The sequence below is a fragment of the Symphodus melops genome (assembly GCF_947650265.1).
Source record: "Symphodus melops genome assembly, chromosome: 4".
Lineage (NCBI taxonomy): Eukaryota > Metazoa > Chordata > Actinopteri > Labriformes > Labridae > Symphodus > Symphodus melops.
The window spans coordinates 25019265-25042782 of NC_136694.1; the positions used below are offsets into that span (position 1 = coordinate 25019265).

Genomic DNA, 23518 nt, shown 5'->3' on the forward strand with positions numbered 1-23518 from the left:
TGCAGCAAAAATAACAGACACTCGTCGTCTTCTAAGTGTTTTGGAGCCGTAGTATGACGTTCCTAGCCACATCACAAACACTGTGTTTGCTACTGTACTTGATCCGAGGTAAAGTACCTATGTTTATTTCTGTGTGCTTGAGAGTGTCTGTCTGTTGGTTACAGCTCTAATCTGCCTTACCCTTTTTCAAGAACACGGATAGTGTGTACCTGTCACAGTGAGTGAAAAAGTAGTTGGTGGTTTGAAAAGCATCAGCATGTTAGTTCAGGAATGGGACTGCAGCAAACATATTTCATACAGGAACTGTACTATTGGGTGAAACGTCATGCCGAATGAAAGCTTTGGCTATCGGCAAGATTAAGCAAAACTTACTTTAAACATTTGTATTCGCTAACATATCCTTAAAGCCCAGTAGCTTATCCAATATCATTTTAACAGACACATGTGCCTGTTAACAAAACCAGTGACGCCACCCCCACAGTGTAGATGAAAAGGTTTTGACTAATCTACCTGATAAAAGACAGGAAGCATCACGGATAAACCAAATATGTTGTTTCCCCTCATGGGTGTTTCAAACTCTCTTTGGTTGCTGTGTTTTGGTTTTACTGTGTTTTCATTAAGCGGCTTCGGTTTTAGTCCGACAAGTTGGCAGCTCTCTGAGATTATATCCGACCGCAGGATCTTTAATACTGAGCTGTCTGTACATCAAATATCCCCTCTGGGCTGGTACCGTCTTGTGCCACAAACTGAAGTAGTTTGATCCATCAGCTAACAGAAACATAGTACACACAAAAATAAACATAAATCAGTCTCTAAAATTTGAAGACTTTCTGCTTTTTCTCTCCGTTAGGCATTTCTTAATAAGGTGTCTTTGAGCTCTCACTTTTAGATAACTGAAAGAGGCACTTGTCAGTGACTTTTTTCACATGTAAGTATATCATTTAAAATTCAAAATTCCAAAAACTATATGAAGCCTCTTAAAAGAGCAGCCACGGACTAAAGCCACGCCCGTCACTTAATTAAGGCATTACAGCTTTGTTAATATTACACACAGCCTTCGACCTTCATGCCGTTCAGAAGTTCAGGCTCAGATGTCTCTGAGGGCCGATGAGAGATGGAAGAGTAAAGAGCAGACAAGGACGCATATCAGTCACTGTAACTAAGTTTCCCTGGGTGTGTGTGTGTGTGTGTGTCGTGTATGAATATGTGTTAGTGTGTGAGTATGCAGGCATTTTACGTGTGTGTGTTTTAGCCTTCGCGGGAGAGAAGGGCAAAGAGGTATCAGTCACTGTCACTGAACACTGCAGTCTCTGGCTCGCGTCCACAAACACACACTCGGAGGTGCAGGATGCATAATTCATAGAGTAATCAAAGGCAGACAAAGCCACAGTCTTTGAGTCTGTGGGCCCACCAGGACACAAACTGACACACACAAACACACGGCAACACACAATTCAGTGGAGCAGTGTTTCCAACCAGCCAGGCAGCAGTCTACAGAGGCTGAGCAAGGGAGAAAAGGAGGTGAATAAAAGGAAACGATGAGAGGGAGAGAGCGGATGATTTTTCAAACAGCCCTTTCACTTCCCTCCTCTGCCTACGGGCCCTCTCTTACAACTTCCTCTCCCAATTTTTTGTATTTAAAGAATAGTTCTGTCTCAACCAAAAGAGGCAGTACGGTAGAGATAAACTCCCCGAGCTCACAGGCTTTTACTTCCTCATTCATGCCGCTCTTTTTCCTCTGTTCCTTTCCTCCTGAGTGCATTGGAAGAGAGAGATGAGGGTTTTGTGCGAAGGATCTAAAATATCAAAGAAGAGATTTTTGAGCTGCGTGATGCATTAAAGTTTTATAAAATGAAGGCAACAAACCAACCTTCTTATATGAAGAAGTGAGGGATAAAATTTTTTATTACGTAGTCCGAAGACAAAAATAGAAGTCCAAATTGGCAGTTTGACCCAAAAGGTGAAATTAAAAGTCACAAGTATTAACAAGTATTATCCTGGACTTAGTTTTTAAATTTTAAATCCCACTTATAAAACATTAGCAAAGCAGCTTTCTTCCACTTATGACATTTTTTTCCCAAAGCTTTGACCTTTCCTATCCTACAAGATGTCAAAACATTGTTCATGAATCGATGTTGAGTAAACTGTAATGATTTATCTTCTGCAGTCCTGAGAACAATGAATATACACATAACTATTGATATAGACTTCTGCAGCCGGGCAATAACACCTTAGCCTTGGTTAATCTAATATGCTCTCAGTGGCTTGCTTTAGTTTGCCAGGCTTGTAATGGTTTGGGACAAGCTTACATTACCAACGTGTGTTTGTTAACTCTTCATGGCCTCTTTAGTGTTCTGCAGTACGTTTCCTTATACAAGTTGTTACTCAAATTTTTTTTTAAAAAGTGAAGAAAGTAAATTACTACTATACCATACTAGACTATTATACTTATAACTGCTATATAGTTATAACTGATGATAGTAAAGGTTTAAAATGTTTATTGTAGCAGCAGAACATAGTTCTCTGTTAGGTTTCGACCTAAACGCTCCTTCCAAGTCGATCACATGCAGAAACTTGATTGATGAGATAAAGCCCCAGTTGGAGCCTGCAGGTGGTCGCAGGGCTGAAGGTTAGAGCGAGGCACTGATACCAGACAGCGGGTAAGAATGGAAATCTTGCATCTTAAAGTATTTTGTTCAATTATTTCTTTGAGCGTTTACAATATTTTTACATTTTTTTGTGCTATTTATTTTTACGTTTACATTTTTTTTTTGGGAGCTAGCATACAGACGTTCTTTCTTTATTAAATACTGTGTTATTTTTTCATTATTTATTTAAGCTAGAATAAATGTCTCGTTATTAGACAACATTTAGCTGTGAAATTTTATTGTATAATGGTTTAAAGTGAGAACCCGATAAAGCATCCCAATTTCTAGGTTTGATAGGACATGTATGTGTGTGTTTGTGTGTAAGTGAGTGTGTATGCATGGTGCCACTTTCTCTCCCCCTCGCTCCCTGTCTCTCCCTCCCAGGGCACGGCTGCAAAAAGCTCTTAAAGCTTTCATCTCCGTCTTAATCCAAACCAGTGTTCCATTATTTATTTATCTGCCAGAGACCAGAAATATCCGCTAAGATCTGCCCAGCTTCGACATGATGAGCCCCAGACTTGCGGTGGGTCTCTGGGCAGAGCGGTCACACATACACAAGCAAACACACACACACACACAAATAAATGGGAAAATGAGCACACAAGTGTTAGGAACGGAGATACCGAGGCACATACCCTGTAACGCTATCAGTAAACGACTGGGACAGCGCTCAGACACCCAGGTAATGCACCTGTTCTGAGGCACCTGATATATCCCAGAATGCTCTGGTGTTATCTTTCCTGGCCAGATTGAAGAACAAGGCTCTAATCTTTATGTGTTTGGCTCCCTCAGTCTGTTTGTGTCCCTGTCCCCATGCTGCAGTGCTTCGGTCTGCTGCAGTCTTTCTTTCTGGACTCCATTACTTTTCCTACAAAGGCTATAAACTCTCAAAATCATGGGTGCTCTCGAGCTCTCTCCTGTTTCATCCCTTTCCCACTTTTTCCTCTCTTTAAATTGGCAGGTCTGATGAAGGACTATGAAAAAGTTGTGAAGTAACTTTTGTGTTTTGGTTGGCTCTCTCAAGTTCTACAGGCTTGCCCTATGAGAAAAAAAAGCTAATTTAATAAAGCCACTGAGCAGTGAAAGAGACAGCCCTCTTGTATATCTCAATAGGGGGCAGTGCCTTGTTACGTAAGAGGTGGCACCGTAAAGTATGGGCAAAACAACATTAAGTTGTCTGCAAAGAAGATGTAACCAACTTCACTTTTGCTGTATTGCATCACCACCATTGTGTCAATGTTCTGTGTTCGCAAAATCGAACACAAGTGAGGTCACCTTACTGATGAGTTGAATTTAAACCGGCCACCAGACGGTGGTGACTTTCCATTATGTTCCAGCCTGCTCTGCTGCTGTCCGCTGCGTTTGACTTTGTGTCCGTCAGCGTTGTCTTCAGCCCGGCAGGAGAGTCGCTCCATGCTGTGTTTAGATTCAGGAACTGATTTTGAGCGTGGCTTTCTATGAGTGGTGAAATCTAGGGTTTCAACATCATAGAGGACGAAGAAGGAAACATGAGTCTGTTTTGTAAAACATGTTTACATGTAGATTTATCAAATCATGTCTTTTCTAAAGGTTGCCAGCCACTTACACAGAACTGCCCTAGCTACATTTATTGCATAAGTAATTCTAAAGCGCCTTTATTAAAGATTATAAAGCGTTCCCACGCCTTTGAATGTTTTCCCTGGTCACCAGTTGACTTTACACTTAAAACTATGAACCTTCTCCTGGATTGTTTTAGTCTGTACGATTATATAATGGATGTATGTGAGTTAGGTCACCCTTGCCTTAGACAATAAACCCTGCATTGCTCACATTAAATACCTTTTTGCTTACAGAACACAAGCAGGTTTTCTAAAAATGAAACTTCTCATCCTGAATCAGCACCATTATGCTGAATTCACTTTCAGTTTCAGTCCACTGGACCTCCCTAAGATCGATAATTAGCAGTTGTTGGACACATGAACTTAATGAGTACTGAATCTTCAAGCAACTTAGATAGAGATGTTGTGTAGATGCTGTGCCCAGTTGTACCTGAATGCAACCTAAAATGAGAAAGATACAAGGCAACAGGAAGAGGACTGACACAGCCAGGGGCTCGTCACGCACAAAACCACCTCACTCTAAGGTATTGAGTCCTACATTAGTGCCAGATCAGAACTGTTGTTCATCACGCGCCTGTTCCCCTGTGATTAAGTTGGTTGCAGAGTTTTATGCCTCTTATGTACTTTGCTGATGTTTTTGCCTTTCAAAACAACTGAATTGATGCTGTTAGTTCCTGGTAATGCCAGCCTGCCTTGACTTTCAGAGAGGATGGTGAAATGTTTCATTGAAGTTATTTTTGGCCACGTTACATAACGAGTCTCCCTTTCCGTCTCTTTGCATGGAGTGGTGTGATGCTACGCACTCAGCAGGCCGTTCAGCACTCAAGAACTCATACTTGTGTATCGTAAGAGTTTTTGGGGGATTTTCTTTCACAAACAAAAGATGTCAATCAATCAACCAGAAAAACATGAACAAACTATTGTGAGACGGATATGGTAAAATAGTAAAACCTTGCCTGAGTGCAGTGTGCTTACATTAGTGCAGTTGGAGAGACCAAGCTTTTCTTGGCTAATAGAAGCAGACAAACCATCTGGGTTCGTGGAAGTTTTCCCAGTCGGCAAGTCAACCTGTGAACCACAAAAGGTTCCAGTAAACACATAAAGTCTCATGCTGTTTGATAGGTTTGCATTTGATTTTCCAGCCAGCTTGATGAAAATGTTCTGCACAAAACAGGAAGATGTACATTTCAAGAAGTGAATGTCATGCTACTTTTTAAAAGGTTCCTTAAGAGTCAGTTGAGCACCAAAGATGTGCATGAATCGTAAAGTGCTCACTTATTAATCTTCCACCATCTTACATCCTTGTCCAATAATTCTATCTTTTAAGGACTTGTTGTTCTCTAACCTTGGCTGTTATTTAACAATGATATAACCTCTAAGGGAGATGCCAATACTCCAGGCCTTCTGGTGTAACCAGCAGTTTTAAGAAATGACGGCTATCCAGACTTGTGACATCAGAATGAAACAATTTCTTTTTCTGTCTGCTCGATGGTGCTCATGGTTTTTTTTTTTACTGGGTTGAACAAGCTCATGAATTGAATCACATGTTCCCATAGTTCTTCAAAATGTAAAAAGATATCATCATATTTTATCTTGACTTCAGTATTATGATAACATCGTCTTCCTGAGCTTCTATTGATTCTGCCCCTTATATACGCAGTACATAGTCATACTTGTGGGTTTGTTTCATTCAGTGTCTTAGTTGAACGTCGGTTAACTCCCTGGATGTAAGAATGCTTCTCTTCACTGAAGCATGATGACTTTGTTATTCGCCTGGAGGAGAGAGGACTCGAAGGGGTGAGGAGAAGGGCAGAAAGGAAAGATGTGAAAAAGGGGAAAGTGGAGAAAGAGGTGTGGTAATGAAGAGACCACAGGGATGAGGTTTCACGCCTTGGAGGAAGAAGACCGGGTTAGGAAATAAATGAGAAAATGGTGGTGATGGAGGAGAGGAGAGGAGAGGAGGACTTGCCCTAGCTCTGTTGTCCTCTGGGCTTTGGCTGGATTGCTTTCTCTCTGACTTGGAAGAGGAGATGGGGAAGGATGCAGAACTTGGCCACAGCCGGACGACTGGAAGGAGGGCCAGTAAGGAGACAAGATACTAGGGTGATCATTTTGCACCTCAATTCACACCTTCAGCTTTTTTTTTTTTTTTTCAGAGGGCTGCAAACCTGGCCAGATGATAGTGCTGTCACCTTAGATCAGAACCTGAGATCGCACAAACCTCCCTGCCATCTATAAGGCTCGCTCTCTTTCTCTCTCTCTCTCTCTCTCTCTCTCTGTCTCTTTCGTTCTCATCCTATCACAGGCGGTTGCCCCTTCTTGTACAAAAAAATGTGCCAAATGTAATAAACGTGTGATAGGACTTGGCACCACGTCCGGACCTGGCACCAAAGAAGCCCAAAGGAAATTATGTTTCCGAGTTAAATTGGTTTCCTGGCATGTGATAAGTTGGGGTGAATTTTAAATCCATGACCTCATGAAAATATGTCAATCTTCCCGGTGCTATCATCTCCTCCTATTCTGTCACCTCTCCCTGCCTCTTTGCCCCTGTGTCTTTTCTTCTGGCTAAAAAAGTAAAAGATAGCTGGTGCGGGACACATTTGCACCCTTACCAATTACCTCACCAGTGTATAATCCTCCCAAACGTCACCTCTCTCTTCCCACTCAGTCCTACTCCCTCCCTGCTGCTCTCACTCTCTCACCTCCACCCACACCTTTTCTTTCTTTTCTTTTTTTCATCTCTTTCCTTCATCCCCGAAGCCCCGTTCGGCTCTGTGGCTCGCCAATTACAGCAGCAGCAGTGGGAAGCTAGCTAGCTCCAGTAACTCCCACAGGCACTCTCCATGCATGCAGGAGGCATGCGGCTAAGTAACACGACACAGGGTGTTCTCCCAAAGCCGGCCCACCACCTGAGGGTGTCTGATAGGCAGGCTCCACTGCAAAGTCAGTGTTACTGGTTGTACATGGCTCAACATGCTGAAGGGGTTGCAGACAGGTCGAAGTACGAGAGAGCAGAGGGATTTTGGTTTTAAAGTCTAAATCTAAAATGTAGCAGACGGCGAGTAATTTGGGTTGTGAAGAAGAGATATTGGATATTAGAGCTTGTGAGAGGAGATAGCGATGTGTGAGTGATTAGTTTACCAGAACGCAGAGACGTGTGTGAGGTTCAAGAGGCTAAAGATGATCTGAATCCATCTCTAGTTTGAGATTCAGCAACTTTTCAGTTTAATTTCTCAATCTTCCCCCTCATGATTTCACTTCCTGATTCTCTAATGTGAGCATCTGCATCTTTTTTCACCGTTGTCATTACTAGTAACGGATTATATTACTGTTTGCATTGTTTAATAAACAAATCTAGATATTTGAAGACAACAACAGGGGCGAGGAAACTGTGGTCGTTTTTGGGTTTTTTTGCCTCTTCAGGCTCTTTTTATTCTTATTCTTATTATTGTTTTCATTGGTATTAAAAGCATCAAATTATATAGTTGGAAGTACAACAAATATTGTCTACTAATGTTTCAGCAGGGCATTGACTGTATGCAGAAAAACTGTCATGAAAATAATTAAGACAATGAAATGTCTTGGTACAACAGACTGAAGTTTATCTTACAGGGCAGTGTTTAAGGCCACAAATCTATGATCTAAAAAGATTTTTTTTTACAGTGTAACAGCGACCGTCTGAGTGCCTGCCAGCTCTCTATTTCATCTTATCTGACGCATAGAAATCCAAGACACTGTAGCTCAGCTGCTGAAGTGTTTTGTAATCTGTATTTTTGTGTCAAATAGAAGAAGATTCTTATCGGTCAAATATTAGCGCCTGAGATTATTGAACAGTATTCTGTGATAATGGGAAAACAGAAGGCCAAGAATAAATTGAATTCTGTCATGGAACGATAAGACCAATGAAAAACAATAAGAGGTCCTCGTGAAATACAGTGAATAAAGAAAAGTCTAGTCTGCCTTCTTCTCTGCATCAACACATCACCAGTGATGCTCTTGTGGTCGTTGTAGGGATTTAAAAATAAACAAGGGGAATGGATGGATTAGTTAGTTGTCAGGCTCCTCCTGCATCTAATCACCTTCTACGCCTTATGTCAGATAGAGAGGGAGCCCCTGGGAAGGCATTGCAGGGGCCTGACATTAAGCAAAAAATGAATCCTGACGTGCACAGCTAGAGGCGAGGCAGCAGCAGTGGGGGGAAATGGAACAAAAACCCACCCATTCATCATCAGACGGTGACATGTGCCGAGGCCTGGTCAACATGCCAAGAGTTGCATGCAAAGATATTCTCCTGCCTCCCTCTTCCCTCATCCAATCAGGTGAGGTCTCCTCAGCAGCCAATCAGGAGTGGGGATCTTTGCAAGAGATGTCGAGGAGGGACTGTGTCAAAGTCGCAGCCTCTGAGGCAAGGCGGCATTAAAATTCATACGGAGCCGAAGCACCATACTGAAGGCTGATTGTGCCACAGGTTCTCGCCTGCAAACCACAGAAGAAGAACATTTGAAATAGGTGTGCCTACATGTAACCACAAAAGCACATCATGTGTGTTAGCAGCAGCAGAGAAGAAGAAACATGAGAGAAAGAAAAGGGAGAGTGGGAGACTGAGAAAGAAAAGCAGAGCGTGAGATCCCATTATTCAAGGCTGTTGTGTCTCTGATGTGGAGCTGAAGCCGTGATGGAGAGAGAAGAGAGAGAATTTCTATTTCTGACACTGTGTGGGGGCAGATGTGGGCTTGTAACCATATGCTGTTGCTATTTTTTTCTTTCTGTACATTATGTATAGAACTTGTAAATGCAGGATTTTAAAGGAAAACAAGATTTGTTCACTTGTTTTTGCCTGCGTTCCTTGTTTTGAATAGAGCACACCTCTATTCTCACTCGCTTCTGGTAATGCAAATATTAGAAAATGAGAAATGTCAGTCAAGGGTCAAACATTCATTTTAATCTGGTGGCTCACCTGCTTGAGCATGCACATGGCAAAGTCTTCCCCCCCCCAGTGACTTCATTTCAACCCACCCCCTTTCTCTCTTTTTTCAGCTCAACTTTTCTGTTGTCCTGATCAGGTCTCTCTTATTTCTTCACAATCAAGTGAAGTGAAATTTCCCACTCAATAGAGGTAATCAACGAAACAACAGAAATAGTCAAAATAGAGATTTTGTTAATATTGATATTTAAGGTTACTTATTATATGGGTATGAGAAGAATAATCTGTAATGGCCTAGATCAAAGACGTCCTGATGAATGTCTTTACACAGGATTTGTATCTGGCTTTAATAATCTTATGTGCTATCCTGTCCCACTCTGTGATCTCTTAGATATTAAAGTGAAAGCTTTTGTATGCAGGTCAATTTTTTCCTTCCAAAATAGGAATGAAAAAAAAATAGATATGTTTGGGTCCATGTTAAATCCTGATTTGACTGGAATTTAGATTAAAGTGACCTTAATCCTTCACCTGACTCCTCCCAGTATCCCCCTGCCCCGCCATGTCAGAAAGCTTACAGACAGTATGAAAGAGAACTGTGGGATTGATTTCTAGACATGAATTGATGTGTCAATGTGGTGACATTCGGAGGAGATGAGAGAATTAGCGAGTGAACTCATGACCTGCACGGATTTGGCAATGCACCAAGGAACAATGGCGGGGAACGCAGCCAGAAAATCCAACTCCGTCTTTTTTTAATTGTTTGTTTCCGACCCACTAATTCCATTTAAATTCTTCACAAAGCATTTCTCACTGGATACAACAGAAATGTCTCTGCATGCGCGCACACTCACTGTTTACTCCACTGTGAGGCTGACTAACAGCAAAATGATGCTCTGTATTCACTGTCATACATGAAGTAGCTGTGGATACATTTTGTATGAAAGGGTTCACTCTTTCTGCATCACTCAAGTAGTAGAGTATATTTCACGTCTCTACTTCCACACGAAATGGCTGAAATCCAAGCAGACTAAGATTAATTGACCGAAGCCGTTCTGTTGCTAGTGTACAACACCATGAGTGGGGCCTGAGCCAAACATATGCGCCATCACATATTAAATATACACACACATAAACACACACAAAGTCAGCAAGTGTCTCTGAGCCTCTGTTGAGTCAGCTCCTCCAGAATCAACATCCAGTGCTTTGACTTGTCCCCTTTAAGTGACTCCTCAGAGAGAAGTAACAGAATGGCACACAGTAAAGAGAGAGAGAGAGAGAGAGAGAGAGAGAGATAACGGTGACTGTCACCACCTTACCACTGTACAAGGAGGATCGATAAAACAAAGTCAAATAGTTTTCAGAGTAATCCTCTGAGCCTCTGTTCAAAGATTGCTTGGAAAACTGTAAATTGTCCGATCAAGAGCAGCGTTGGGGGCTTCCACTCATTTGTAGTAAATCTAACATTTGCTCTCAGTCACTGATCGTGTCCTCACTCCTGCCGTGGATCATTCTTATAGATAACAGAGAGCATACTGAACAGGAGAGACGGCACCTGAGTGCAAAGCTTAACTGTGTCTAATTCTTTCTTCAGACATCTCAGACCAAATGACTTTGTAAGTGATTGTGTGCATCTGAGAACCAAAGAAAGGATTCAAATCCCTCAAAACAGATGGTTTATGCTTTTCGTATTTTCATAAATGAAATTATTCATTATGTTGGAAATAAACTTCAAACTAAAGTTTCATACTATTCTATTGATAATACTTTATTATTATTATTGTTATTGTTATTGTTATTGTTATTATTATTGTTATTAGTATTATTATTATTATTATTATTATTATTATTATTATGTTATTATTTTATTATTTAAGAGCCGAAGTTGAATTTAGTTGACAGGAGATCTGAGTAGTGCATCTACACAGCTCATACAGTTTCAAACCGACAGCATTAAAATCATCTCCTTCATAGCACATTAAATGAGACCATATAGTAAAACACATCCTTTCACTTCCCTCCCTGACATGACGCCAACTAAAGCGACAAAGTACTTAAGCTACACACGAGAAACCTTTGAGAACATCCAACACTTCTACAGAGACAGAATTAGTCCGATAAGTTGAGTCTGTGGAGTAAAAAAAAAAGATCTTTTTATTTCCCTTCTTGGCATGACACCAGCTAAACGGAAGGTACTTCAAGTTTCAGCATCTTCCCAACAAACTTTTGCTGTACTAATTTAAGGAAAAGCGAAGTGAAGAAAGTGTTTTTGTTTTGCAGAGGATTTAGAAGACGTCGCCATGTTCAGTGAGCAGTAAAGCTCTGGATTTTGACCAGAGATAGGAGAGGCTTTGATAGTGAGAGCCATTGTTGGAGCGATCCCTTCAGATTGAAGGAGGATAAGCTGCTGGGGGGACGCGGCCAGAGCTGAAGTCTTTCAGGCACTGTCATTTCTCCAAAAAGAGGGGATCCATCATCCCTTTGATGATGGAGTTTTAATTATTAGACGATGGGAAGAAATGGGCCATGGAGAGATAAGTGATGGCACAGAGGAGTTTGTCTTTCGAGCATTAGCCCTGCAGATATACCAATGTGTGAAGGAGTGTGTGTTCTCAATAAGATCACGTATCCCTCTAATCCTTCAAGAAGTGCTGTACGTAAGAGTGTGTTAATGCGTGTACTTTGATCTCAAGCATTCACATATTTGTCACATGATGAACGCTATCGGGTGATCTATAGTAAATTTTAAATCAGGGTGTCAGACATTTATGAATTATTTGTATGGTGTCTTTTGAGACAATGGAGGACTGCTCTAGCTCAGGCAGAAAGTATGTTTACAGATTAGGGATTAGGTCTTCTTGGTCTAAAGTCCTTTATCACAAACCAGTAAGGAAACCACGAAAAGCTTCTGTTGCTCCCTGAGGCGTTTATATTCTCACCAGATGATTCCTAATAGATTCTTACAGTGGTCACTAATGTCCTGTGTGGTTATTAGCTGATTACCATCTGCCTTTTCAATCATAGCTTCACCACCACTTGTGGATACAAAACCTGACTTGCATTGGCCATTCACACAGTTATTCATTAAGGAGGCATATATGTTCACACACTGCTGACAACGCAGTGGGAGTAAACTTATGGTTAAGTGTCTTGCCCAAGGACACATCAAATGTAACGGCAGGAGCTGGGAATCGAACCCCCAACATTCCAGTTGGAGGGGATATTTGATTCCACCACTGAGCCATAGCCGCCACAACTGGCTAATTATATTTGCCGAGGATCTGCCGTTCTCTCCTACTAACAACCATACCTGATCCAACATGTTGAGTTGTATTGTAAAGCACAACTATTATAACCTGCAACATAATACTCACAGCTGAGTTAAGCTACTGTTTTTACATGTGTGAAACAGCAATAAGCCAATGCTTATCAATAATCTTTCATTCACATCAAGGTCCAAGTAAAAAAACATGAATATTTTACATTTCTTCTTGTGCCACATAGTGAGCTATGTTACTGAAAGTCGGTCAACCTATAGTTGATCTACTGAAAACCTGCCCGTGAGCTACCACTCGCTCCCGAGCTACCTGTTGGAGACCCCTGCTCTAGCACAATCTCTTGCCTATAGATGCTTATCCCATGCTTTGTATTACAAGCCTGATATTATTTTGTTTCCGAGTAGAATTAAATTGCTCTAGTTTGTTTTTATTATGATCAGATTACGGCCGTATGGTGTATTGTGTGCTGTGGATTTTATGGTGGTTTTATGTTCGGAGCACTGGACCAAACAAATTTCCCTGTGCAAGATAATAAAGTTAATCTGAATCTGTTTCCACAGGGTCGTGTAAAACTCTTATATCACAGATGTATATTATCCTCCCTCGGTCTAAAGCAGTAAAAAAAAAGCACAAAAACTATATAATCCAGGTGTTCTTAAACGCTCTGCAGGACGCTTTAACCTTCCCTGTTGGCCATTATGTATCCTATGTTTAAAGCTACCGGTTAAATTAAACTGGACCTTAAGACAAGCAGAAGCTTTTACATTCTGAGACAGAAGTGTGTCTGGCTCTTTTCCGTCCCGACTCTCCCTCTGCGGGTTCCCATTTCAACTCCGACTGCCACGTCTTTGTCCGTCTGACCGCGAATCTCTCTCCCTGTCACTTTTTGCTCTCGCCCCATCCATCTGTGTCTCTCTCCATCCTCTCCACCGCACTCTCATTCTCTTTCTGTCCATCTCTATGTAGTAAAATATCCTCCTTCTTTTTAAGCTTTTTTTGTGCCCTGCATTTGCATGCATGCCTTTTTTTCCCCTCAGCTTCCCTGTAAGAGTGGCCCTCTTGCTCTGTCTGTGTAGAACAGTGTGGCGGCTGTAAGCGGTGCCCCGACGTCATGGCACATGGCTGCAGTATCCTTGCTATAAATAACCCTTGCCTCGTGGTGCTCGGTTCAAGGCAGGACGGAGAGCCAGAGGGAGAGCAATCTGCTGTCTCCCTCAAGAGATGCTCGAAGGGGGAAGGTGTAAATATGTCTGCTTACTCCATCCGTCTCCGCTTGGTAAATAAACTGATTCTGAATTCATTGTTACTCTATTAGAAAGCGAACATGTCAAATATTAGATTAATCAAAGATAAAAAGCTCAAAACAAGGTTTAATTAGCTAAAATGTGAAATTAAATGAAGTCAGTCTCAAATATGTTTTGGTGATTTGTTTCATTAACTCTTGTTTAAGAATAAGACCTTTCCACCTTAGTCAGGTGTGTACTTACCACAGACACAAACGTGAAGAGACCAATTACAGTATTTGTAACATCCATGTCTTTTATGTAGATCTACGATTTGGTCTTACCTTTTTGCGTGTGGAAACCTCGTACCTGCAGGACTCTCCATACACCCACAGAGACTCCACAGGTATCTAATGAAGACACAGAATTAAGCTAATGTAATTCTCGCAGCAGAGGCAAAGACATCAGTTCTAACCTGTAAAAACAACTTAAAGTTAAAACAACCAAAACATCGACAAATTAGGCTCAAACTAATTGTGACCATTATGCAGAACTTTCTGTAGATAAACCTGAAGTAGCTAGTTTGCGGGAGGGCTTTTATTACTTTCACTGAGAAGTCAGTGGCTCCTGTGCTGTCAGTTTGTCAGCAGAAGTACGAGAAACACTCCGATCTTAAGTCACGAAACTTGGCGGAAGAATCCATTACATGTTAAACCGCCCAGACTCACACAGAAGCATTAATATTGAGGCCAACTCCCAAACACAGAAGAATGTCTGCAGGCTGAACGTACAGTGCTCATAACAACTGGTTTGTATACAAGCTGTCAGCTTCAGAACATTTTATATTTTTACATATGCGCATACTTAAACGTTTATTCTCTGATTTTCATATACATGTTATTCCTGTGATATATCTTTAGTATAAATACATACGCATCTACAGATGAGCGGATGATGCTTCCATGTTTGGACATAATACTTTTATCTGGACATATGGTGGTTGCACCAGCAGATTTGCGTACAACAGATGTAGCTCTATTAGCATTGGCAGATTTATGCCATTTCTGAGTGTCTTTAGCTTCAAAAACAGATCTGAGCAGTAAACAGTGCGTTCATTCTCTCTTCTCACTCAATATGTCCTTGTGATTCTTGTTGTTGCTTCTACTTATTTTACTCATTAAGGCCTCAAGGGGCTCAAAAACACCTGGTTGGCCCTCTTGAGAAAACCTGGAAGGACAAATATGAACATGTGCGTTGTCTTTTTAAGTTTTACTGCGGATGGTTTGATTTGAAACGTCATTGGGAAAATTTATTGGCTAACTATTCATGTTGTTTGAGATCCATTTTGAAACCTCTATTGGGAATAAATGGTCCACTAGAATAACCAATCGATGAATCTTCCAAGAGTTCAACCTTCCAATCATCCATGTTTTTTTTTGTTTTTTTTAAAGATCTGTTTGTGTTAGAGCCTTGCTTTGTGCCTTCCACAGTGAACTTGCAGGCAGATACTGCTCTGTGGAGTCATGATGCCTAAAGCCAGCTGTCACCTTCATAACATCACACTCTTTCTACCGATGTGGGTTTGCAGGGAGGGAAAAAAGCTGCAGGAAGACGGTTGAATAATTCTTATATTTTCTCTGTACAAGCAAATAAACTTGCAATGTCGTTGTTTGTCAGCTAAAAAGCTGATTGAGATGTTCCAGTTTGTGTTCCCCCTGTGGCCATATGGAAAATATAGCTCTGCACATATTGTGAATGCACGCTCCATTAGTTGTGGTTCTGTTTCTCTAGGTTTCTGACTGTGGGCACTTTGTGGTGATTGTAAAACTCTCCTCCTCTCCTGGCAAACTTCCTGATGTTTAATGTGTATTTGTTTTATTACCTTTACCTTTAACAACACATTGATGAATAAATAATGTTTTTTTGCAGACTGAGTTGCTCTTTTGTCTGTTTTTTTTTTATGTCATGCTTTATTTTAGTCTAAAGGTGTGTGCCTGTTTCTCCCAGGTGACAGTAACCCCAAGGAGAGCAGCCCCTTCATCAACAGCAGTGATGCTGCTGCAGAGAAGAGCCAGCAGTATGATGGCAAGAACATGGCCTTGTTCGAGGTACGGTCCAGTGTTATAGTTGCACACGTAAACACACACATATTTGTTAACGCACACAATTAGGCACGATCAGGGAAGCACGAGACTCTCGTTCTTTTTGAATTGAATAGGGGCTGTGACATCGATTAATGATGGTAATTACTCTGTGAAGGGCATGCGGGAACCTCAGGTTGCAGCAAGAAAATCACAGTGCTACAGGAAGGGAGTCCGACGAGGCAATTTGCCACAGTTCTGCACAACTGTATTTACATTGTGCTCTCAGTGGGATTTCTAAACTAAACAATAAAATGAAAACAAAATGGGAAAACGAACAATGTGCAGTGTAAGCACTTTCTTTGTTCTCAGTTGGCTTTTCGTTTGCAGGAGATGTGTAGCACAGAAAAAGGCTAACATACTTTGATCTGTTGAAACTACTGCCACACTCCCACATCTGTGTTATATTATGTAGGTTTGGCTCGCAGTCTTTAAAGGGTTGTCATTTTCTTTCAGACCTCAGTTCAAAAACACTGACTCTTGCCTTCCTGTCTGTTATTGTGTCTCTGCAGGAGGAGATGGACACCAGCCCCATGGTGTCTTCTCTCCTCAGCAGCCTCGCCAACTACTCCAACCTGCCCCAAGGAAGCAAGGAGCACGAGGAGGCCGAGAACAACGAGGCCGAGACATCGCGCAAGAAACCCATCAAGGTATGTTGCTACATTCAAAATACAGACAAAAAGATACTGAGCAAACATCCAAACATGTATCGGCACATGGGTAACATTAATATAGTAGAGTTTTGACTTTGACTCATTTAGCGTATATTAACAACAGGTAGTGGAAGAAAGAGCATAGGGAAGAAATGTGTCTTTGAGCAAATGTTTTTATTTCAAACACAAGGTAACACATTTAGGACAAAGTAACTCATAATGCACAGGTAAAACAAAACAACAGCTACATAATAAAAACAGACACAATAGAGCTACATCAATGCTGCGCACCACTTAATGGTGAATATTGAAGGGGTGTTAAATAGTAATACAAAGTGTTATGGGCAGAATATTATAGACGACCCTAACCTTTATGTAATGTAAATATTCTCCCCCTCCAAAGTAATCAAAGACGAACAATAAAACAAATGAAACAAAAAGGACTGGAAATTCTGGTCAAAAAGAACAAAAGCTGGGAAGGAGTCAAGCCAATCTCATAATTGGCCATCGCTCTCGGCACCTCCCACTATAACTATCAGAAAATAAACGAACCTTCAGAAAATTAAGAAAACTTAAAATAGGAATACAAGGTATCTCCATTCCAAACTAAAATAACCCAGCAATCTAGACATGCATGAAATAAACAATCGCTAATAACGTACGATGAGGGGAAAAAACAGAGGGTAGCAAAGAGCTCCTCACCTTTTACTGTTCTGACAATCCTACAATCAGTTTGGACTCAAGATAGATAAAGAAACAGTGTGTGACGGTTGTTCAAAATGAGAAGTTTTAAATATTCAAATAACACGTGCAATGAATATGTATGTATCATTTTAACAAGACATTATATTTCAATTGTAATATTTCAAAAAATGTTCAGAATACCAACATATTTTTGATCAGGTACATCATATTCTGAGATGGGCTTTCGACCAGAGAACCTTGTTTACTTTAAACCGCAATGTTCAGTCTCTTTTGACGCAGCAACACAACAACACTTTCTTGAAGCATCAGGACGTAAAGCTGGCTCAAAATGACATTATCCATATTATTATTGGAAATCAATATAAACTGCAGATGATTATCTGACAAGTGTGCTGCAGTAAACACAAATACTGTAATGATTTTTAAAGGGGCTCATTGTGCATAATCATTTTAATAATAATTTCATAATTGCATTTTGATGCTGCTGAGGTGTTCATCATCTCTTTATAAACACGTTCATATCATTAACATGGTGCTTAAAGGTTGTGTGCTGTTATCAGATCTTCATGCAGCAGAGTTTCTATGCTGCTGCAGCACCCAGTGTGACACAAGCGAAGATTTATGGCGAGAATAAAATATAATAGCGTTAGAATGATGTCTGCAGAAAAAGGGGTTTTATTATGAAAAATGACGCCTTCGAGAACACATCAGTGTGACGCAGTGTGCAGAGACAAATCATTTTCCTCTGGATTAACACCAGGCTACTTGTTCACCTGAAGAACAGTTGTTGAGCTTGTTGCCAAGGCTCGGTCATTAATGTTACTAAATATAGCCTCATACCTTCTGTCAGATTATATCATGAATCCCTACATGCAGAGTTTTTGATTGTTTTGTTAACGCACTCACTGGGGAGAAAGAGACACTCTACCAGTTTTCCAGAGTGTCAGTCATTCTCTCTCGATATTTTAAATCCCCTGTTCGGGTTACTGGATGGCATCTTAAATGCCACTTACTAATGAGTTCCTTCCACATCATCTTCCCCTGATATTTTTTTTATTTTTTTTATTTTTTCACTGCTGGGTGAAAGCAGGAAGGAGTTTGTTTTCCAAGCTCCTTTTTTTCCTCTGTCATTCTCAGCACTTGATCGACAGACAGGCAGCTACATTATTAATCCTGTGGGGAAATGGTGGTTTGAGCAGAAAGGCGAGATGTGACATTGCAAAAGCTAAAATGAGAAGAGATGCTGATAATGATGACGATAAGACAAGTAATGAAAGAAGTCCTTCTAAATGAGTGTGTGACAGACTGCCAGGAAATGGACTGATTCTCATCTTAACATATAACACCGACTTTGAAAACACTCACAGCTGAGACTATTTGAGGTAAAACACAGAAACAATAAGCGAGAGGACATGGTCCACAATTAAGCTTCATGGGTATTTAGAGTTGTTTTTTGAAGCCTTTGGACCTCTCTCAAGCTGCCATTTCTGACAACTTAAGAGTGATAACAGGCTGAAAACACAACAAGACCTATAGACTGAAGTTAAGGTGTTTTTTTTACATTTAACTAGGGAGGGACATGCTGATCAGGTCATCCCTTAGTTTTAACTCAAATTGATTGATTTCCATCAGTTTTTGTGCAAACACATTGCCTTCAAAGGATGCAGCATTCTCACAGTGGGGATCCTTGGACACTCCGGCAGGGAGAAGTTTGTGCGTTTTTTTTTGTTTTGTTTTTTTGTTTGTTTTGACAGCTAATTGATGGATTAAAATTAATTGAGCTTCAGACATCCAGGCTATTTTGTGCCGTGTCTTTAGTGAGCTTTTATCTCTTTTGTGCCATTGCTAAATTCATTTTATTATGTCCAACACCACTTTATTGCAAAGCTAATGACATTTCCATCAGCCCCATCTGTTCCATCTGTACAGGGATAATTATCCAATGATGTAATACCAACGCTCCAAACTGTAGTGAACCTGGTAAACAATCTAACTTTCAGCCTCGTGTCATTTTTTATTTCAGCACTTATCACATAAACATTAGCATTAAGCTCAGGATTAAACGCCTCATAGTATTGCTGCCATGGCTTAAGACTCTTATCCCCGCTAAAAACTAAACTAATCTATCTCAATGACTAAAGACCAAACAACACTTGCAGATGAAGGCCGTCAGCTGCATTTGACGTGATGTGCTGAAATCCTCTGGATGACTACAGTTTGACATGATTCCATTTAAGCGTGAAACATGCTGTTTAAGCACAGTAAAAAGTTATTATCATCAAAGGTCATTTCACTGAAAGGAGCACAAAACATGATCAAAGCACATTGTTTTACACTGGTATAGTTGTATATAGCCATCTTGGGGTTGTATTTCTGTCTTATTTGTACAGGTTGTCAGATTATTACGCCCAGCCAAGTCCGATCCAAATTACTTTTGAAAACATAGACAGCAGGGAGGCCAGTTTAGCTCAGTTGGTAGAGCAGGCACCCTATTAAAAGAGACAAAGTCTTTACAGCATCCGCTCCAGCTTCCACCACTCTCATATCTTCCTGGAGCCACTTTCTACGAAGGAAATTGTCCTAATGAAAGGAGATGGGGAAATCTGTGGAGACACACCTTTAGACGGATCTGGAGCTGCTTTATATCATGTCCTGATTGTCCAAATGTGCAGGAGTTGGCTAAACAAAGTCCTCGTGGAAGTTTTTCACTTGTCTGAAAGGTCTTTGTGGGATATTTCCCCCATTATCCAAGTCCCCCCATATGTGAGGTGTATTCGCCTGGCTCTCCTCGGCTAGCCCTGGGAGCAGGTCTAATCTCCCCCCCGTCACCCAGACCCCTTCAATACTTTAATTAGTCTGCACGCTACACCAGGCTGCTGCTTCACCAATCAGCAGCCCATTCCACAGGCAATCTCTCCATCGCCATGAGAGGCTTTTCATTAGGGCAGCCTGTGGCGTTTTAAAGCTCACACAGCAACCTCTCTCTCTCTCTCTCTCTCTCTCTCTCTCTCTCTCTCTCTCTCTCTCTCCCTCTCTCTCTCTCTCTCTCTCTCTCTCTCTCTCTCTCTCTCTCTCTCTCTCTCGCTCTCTTACTCTCTCTCTCTCTCTCTCTTACTCTCTCCCTATTGCCTTCCCTCTCCATTTCTCGCTCCACTCCCTCTCTCCCTTCCTCGCTCTCCATCGCCTTCATCATCATCGGCCCCTCGAGTGAGCAAGCAATTGAGCTGTGAGAGAGGTAGTGCGAGGCAGCAGGCTTTCTTTGTCGCAGTGTGAAAGCCAAGATGAGAGATTTGGCTGGCGTGTGACACGAGGGAGCAGTCTGGAGGTCGCTCAGGTTAAGATGGAAACCAGTCACTGCTAATCTGCCTGCGATTTTCTCGTCCCTGACATTTGAAATCCATCGTAACGAGTTTATTTGCAGAGCATCATTCAAACGCAGGGCAATTCAAGTGTTTAACAGAATAAGACAGAGAAACATTTATAGCTCCTTAACTGGTTATCAGCTGTGGATTTAATGACTGCATGAGAAAAGAATGATCGTCTGACTGCAGGTGTCCTCCGGTCATTTGAGCAATTTAACATCTATCAGCCCTTTTATTTGTTTTGGGGGTTTTTTGTAAGGAATTTCTCAGTTTTTCTTCACTTATCCTTTCACCAAAATGTATCTTGAAATGTCGAAATGTTGAAGTATTGAATGTTGTCATGCCCCATGTGTGGAGGGTATACTCCAAGCGGGTGACCTGTCAAGTTGACCCATGGCTCTCTTCCTACACGTCATTTCTCACTCGGCAGTTTCCGACTCTATCCATTGTCCTCTTAGATAATAAAAGCATCACACCCCTAAACTAAATCTAATAAAATACATTTCACCTATTATCCTCCAGTCTTGGACTTTACAGGCCTAAGTTCCCTCAACTCCACATTTCCCCCCAGTATGTCGATCAACAGAAGTTTTGGAGGAGGTATTCAAATTCAAAAATCTTTATTTATCCCCGGAGGGCAATTCAAGGCCACACAGAGCAGTAAATAAACGTTGAAGGTAGAATTTCAATATGGCGTCCACCATCATAAGGCTTCATAAAGCCTCTTCAAAAACCAATGGATGCACCTTTGAGACTGCATCGATGTCCATGCTTAAAACAAAAAACAATAAATGCGAGTTAAGAAACATCAAAAAAGAAACATTTTCATTTCAAATATACAAATAGACTCTAGACAAATAGAATCTAAACTACATCCAATTGCTCTTATAATTACACACAAGGTTGCCATGAAAAAAAAGTATGTTTGTCAAAAGTAAGCATTCAAGTCTCAACTATTTTTTTCATTCGCTCACAGTGATCATGCTAACACATTTCCAACAGTTACGTCTCTTAGTATGCAGCTTAGCCACTTTACTGTGTTTGGTTCCTGAGATCTAAAGGACCTGCCAGGTTTATACTCTTAAAGATCAGAGATTTATTTTGGCTGTGGGTCTTACAGATTTGCAAAGTGAGCAGCCCTTTAAAATCTGTTATGTAACTAAACTGAAGCCACTGAGGAAGATTAAGAAACAAGAGTTATGTGTTCTGCTCTCCTGTTTCTTATCCTGGCAGCAGGGTTCATTATAGAGCTGAGGTTTAATGATCTACATAAACCGAAAAGAAAAGCAATGTTTGCAGTGCACCCTGAAAAAGATCAAGTCCAAATTAGCTTCCCAGTGTCTTATGTTGCCATTGAACCTCACATTTCTGCTTTTTATCCTCTAGCTATGCTCTTTTTATCCAACACAAAAAGGCATGACATTTTCTGCTCCATAATACCGACCAAATCAAACACATTACAAACCATAAGCCTCTTGACTTATATTGGAGTAATTTTCCAGATGGACGCACTTAAAGGGAGTTACATATCCTTACTGTTCCTCCTCTTCGCAGCATCATGTTCCCTCACATATATACAGTTTCTCTCTCAGGTGTTTTATGATCCCTGCTCTAGCTCTGACCTCCTTTCACCCCTAACTCTCTCATTAGACCGTCATCAGATCTGAACCGTCATAAGCAGCCTTTTGGAGGATGCACCCTGATTATGTCACATCATGTTATATATTACAGCAGGGGGCCCATGAGTCTACAACAGAGCTGAGCAGGGATTATGAAGCGCACATATTGTTAATTTAGCTGTAGACACAAGGCTTACACAACAAGCGGGTTTCTGTTCAACATTGTAGTACTTTCATAATAGATTGTGACTTGATTATTTTTATGATTCTTGGGTAAATACTAAAGTTATTCTGAAATCAAAACCACAAAAAACACAGAAACTCTTCTGCAATTATGAAAAAGATGTTTTAATTTTATTCCAAAATTAATGGTCTATCAACTAAATGGATAGCACATTAATTAAAGGTCAGTTATTACTGAAAAAAACATGTGTCTGTATCTATAATTACTGTTATTAAGCATATTTTGCATTACATTTTAAAGGTTAATTGCGTAAATAAAAAAAAAGCAAAGTATAAAAGCATGATTTATTGAGATTCTAATATTTTAAAGTTCTTGATTTATTTTTTTTCCTGTCCTGTTCATATCCTCACCATGCTACTTACATGCACTGCTGTGACCTGTGTTTTTTTTGTGTGAGACTTTGAGTGAATATTCTTGAATAGTATATGTACATCAGTGGATAGGGAGACTTTTAGCCATGACTGTGATAGTGAGGTTAAAAAAGAGGTTTCACAGCAGCTGGAAACACATGAGGCTTTGTGGAGTCTTTCGTTAGAATATTCTAGTAACACATGTAGATTGATGGTGAGCTTTCAGCACCACAGAGAACGTTTAGAGCAGTCAGTGTTTTACAGATAACTAGAACACACACACTCACACACAGTTGACCGCTGACTGACTGGTTGATCCACAGCCGGTCAGGGAGGCCGATGTGGACCGGCCTCTCCTCTCGCTGTCTGTTTAATAATTCAGCACACCTGAGCAGAAACACATTTGCCCGATCAGCTCCTGTTTGGCCAGCAGAGCGTGGAGATGCCGTTACAAGCTCCCGGTCTGCCTCTCTCGCTGTCATTAACCTCCCCCTCCTCCTCCCATACTCTGCTCCATACCTCCTCTCTGTCTCCACTTTAATGAAATAAATAAGTGTGCATTCACTCCTCTCTTAAATCTGGGTTCTTATCTCTCCCATAAATCCTCTTTTTCTCACATCTCAATTCCTACCTTGACCTTTTTACCTCCTCTCCTCTCCTCTCCTCTTCCTCTTAATCCTCTCTTCTCCTCTTCTTTCCTCTCCTCCCCTCTTTTCTTCTGTTTCCTCCTGTCTTCTCATTGATCTATTTCTTTTACTTTCACCTCCTCTTCAGTC

General features: G+C 40.9%; 1 protein-coding gene across 5 annotated transcripts in view; it reads left to right on the forward strand.

The window, feature by feature from the left end:
- Positions 1-23518, forward strand: part of slc12a5a (solute carrier family 12 member 5a) — a 152156-nt gene that overhangs the window by 89406 nt on the left and 39232 nt on the right. For all 5 annotated transcript variants that reach the window (XM_079341417.1, XM_079341418.1, XM_079341419.1 and 2 more), the window contains 2 exons: positions 15676-15776; positions 16322-16459. In XM_079341417.1, coding sequence (XP_079197543.1) covers positions 15676-15776; positions 16322-16459 — 239 coding nt within the window. The remainder of the gene's footprint in view (positions 1-15675; positions 15777-16321; positions 16460-23518) is intronic.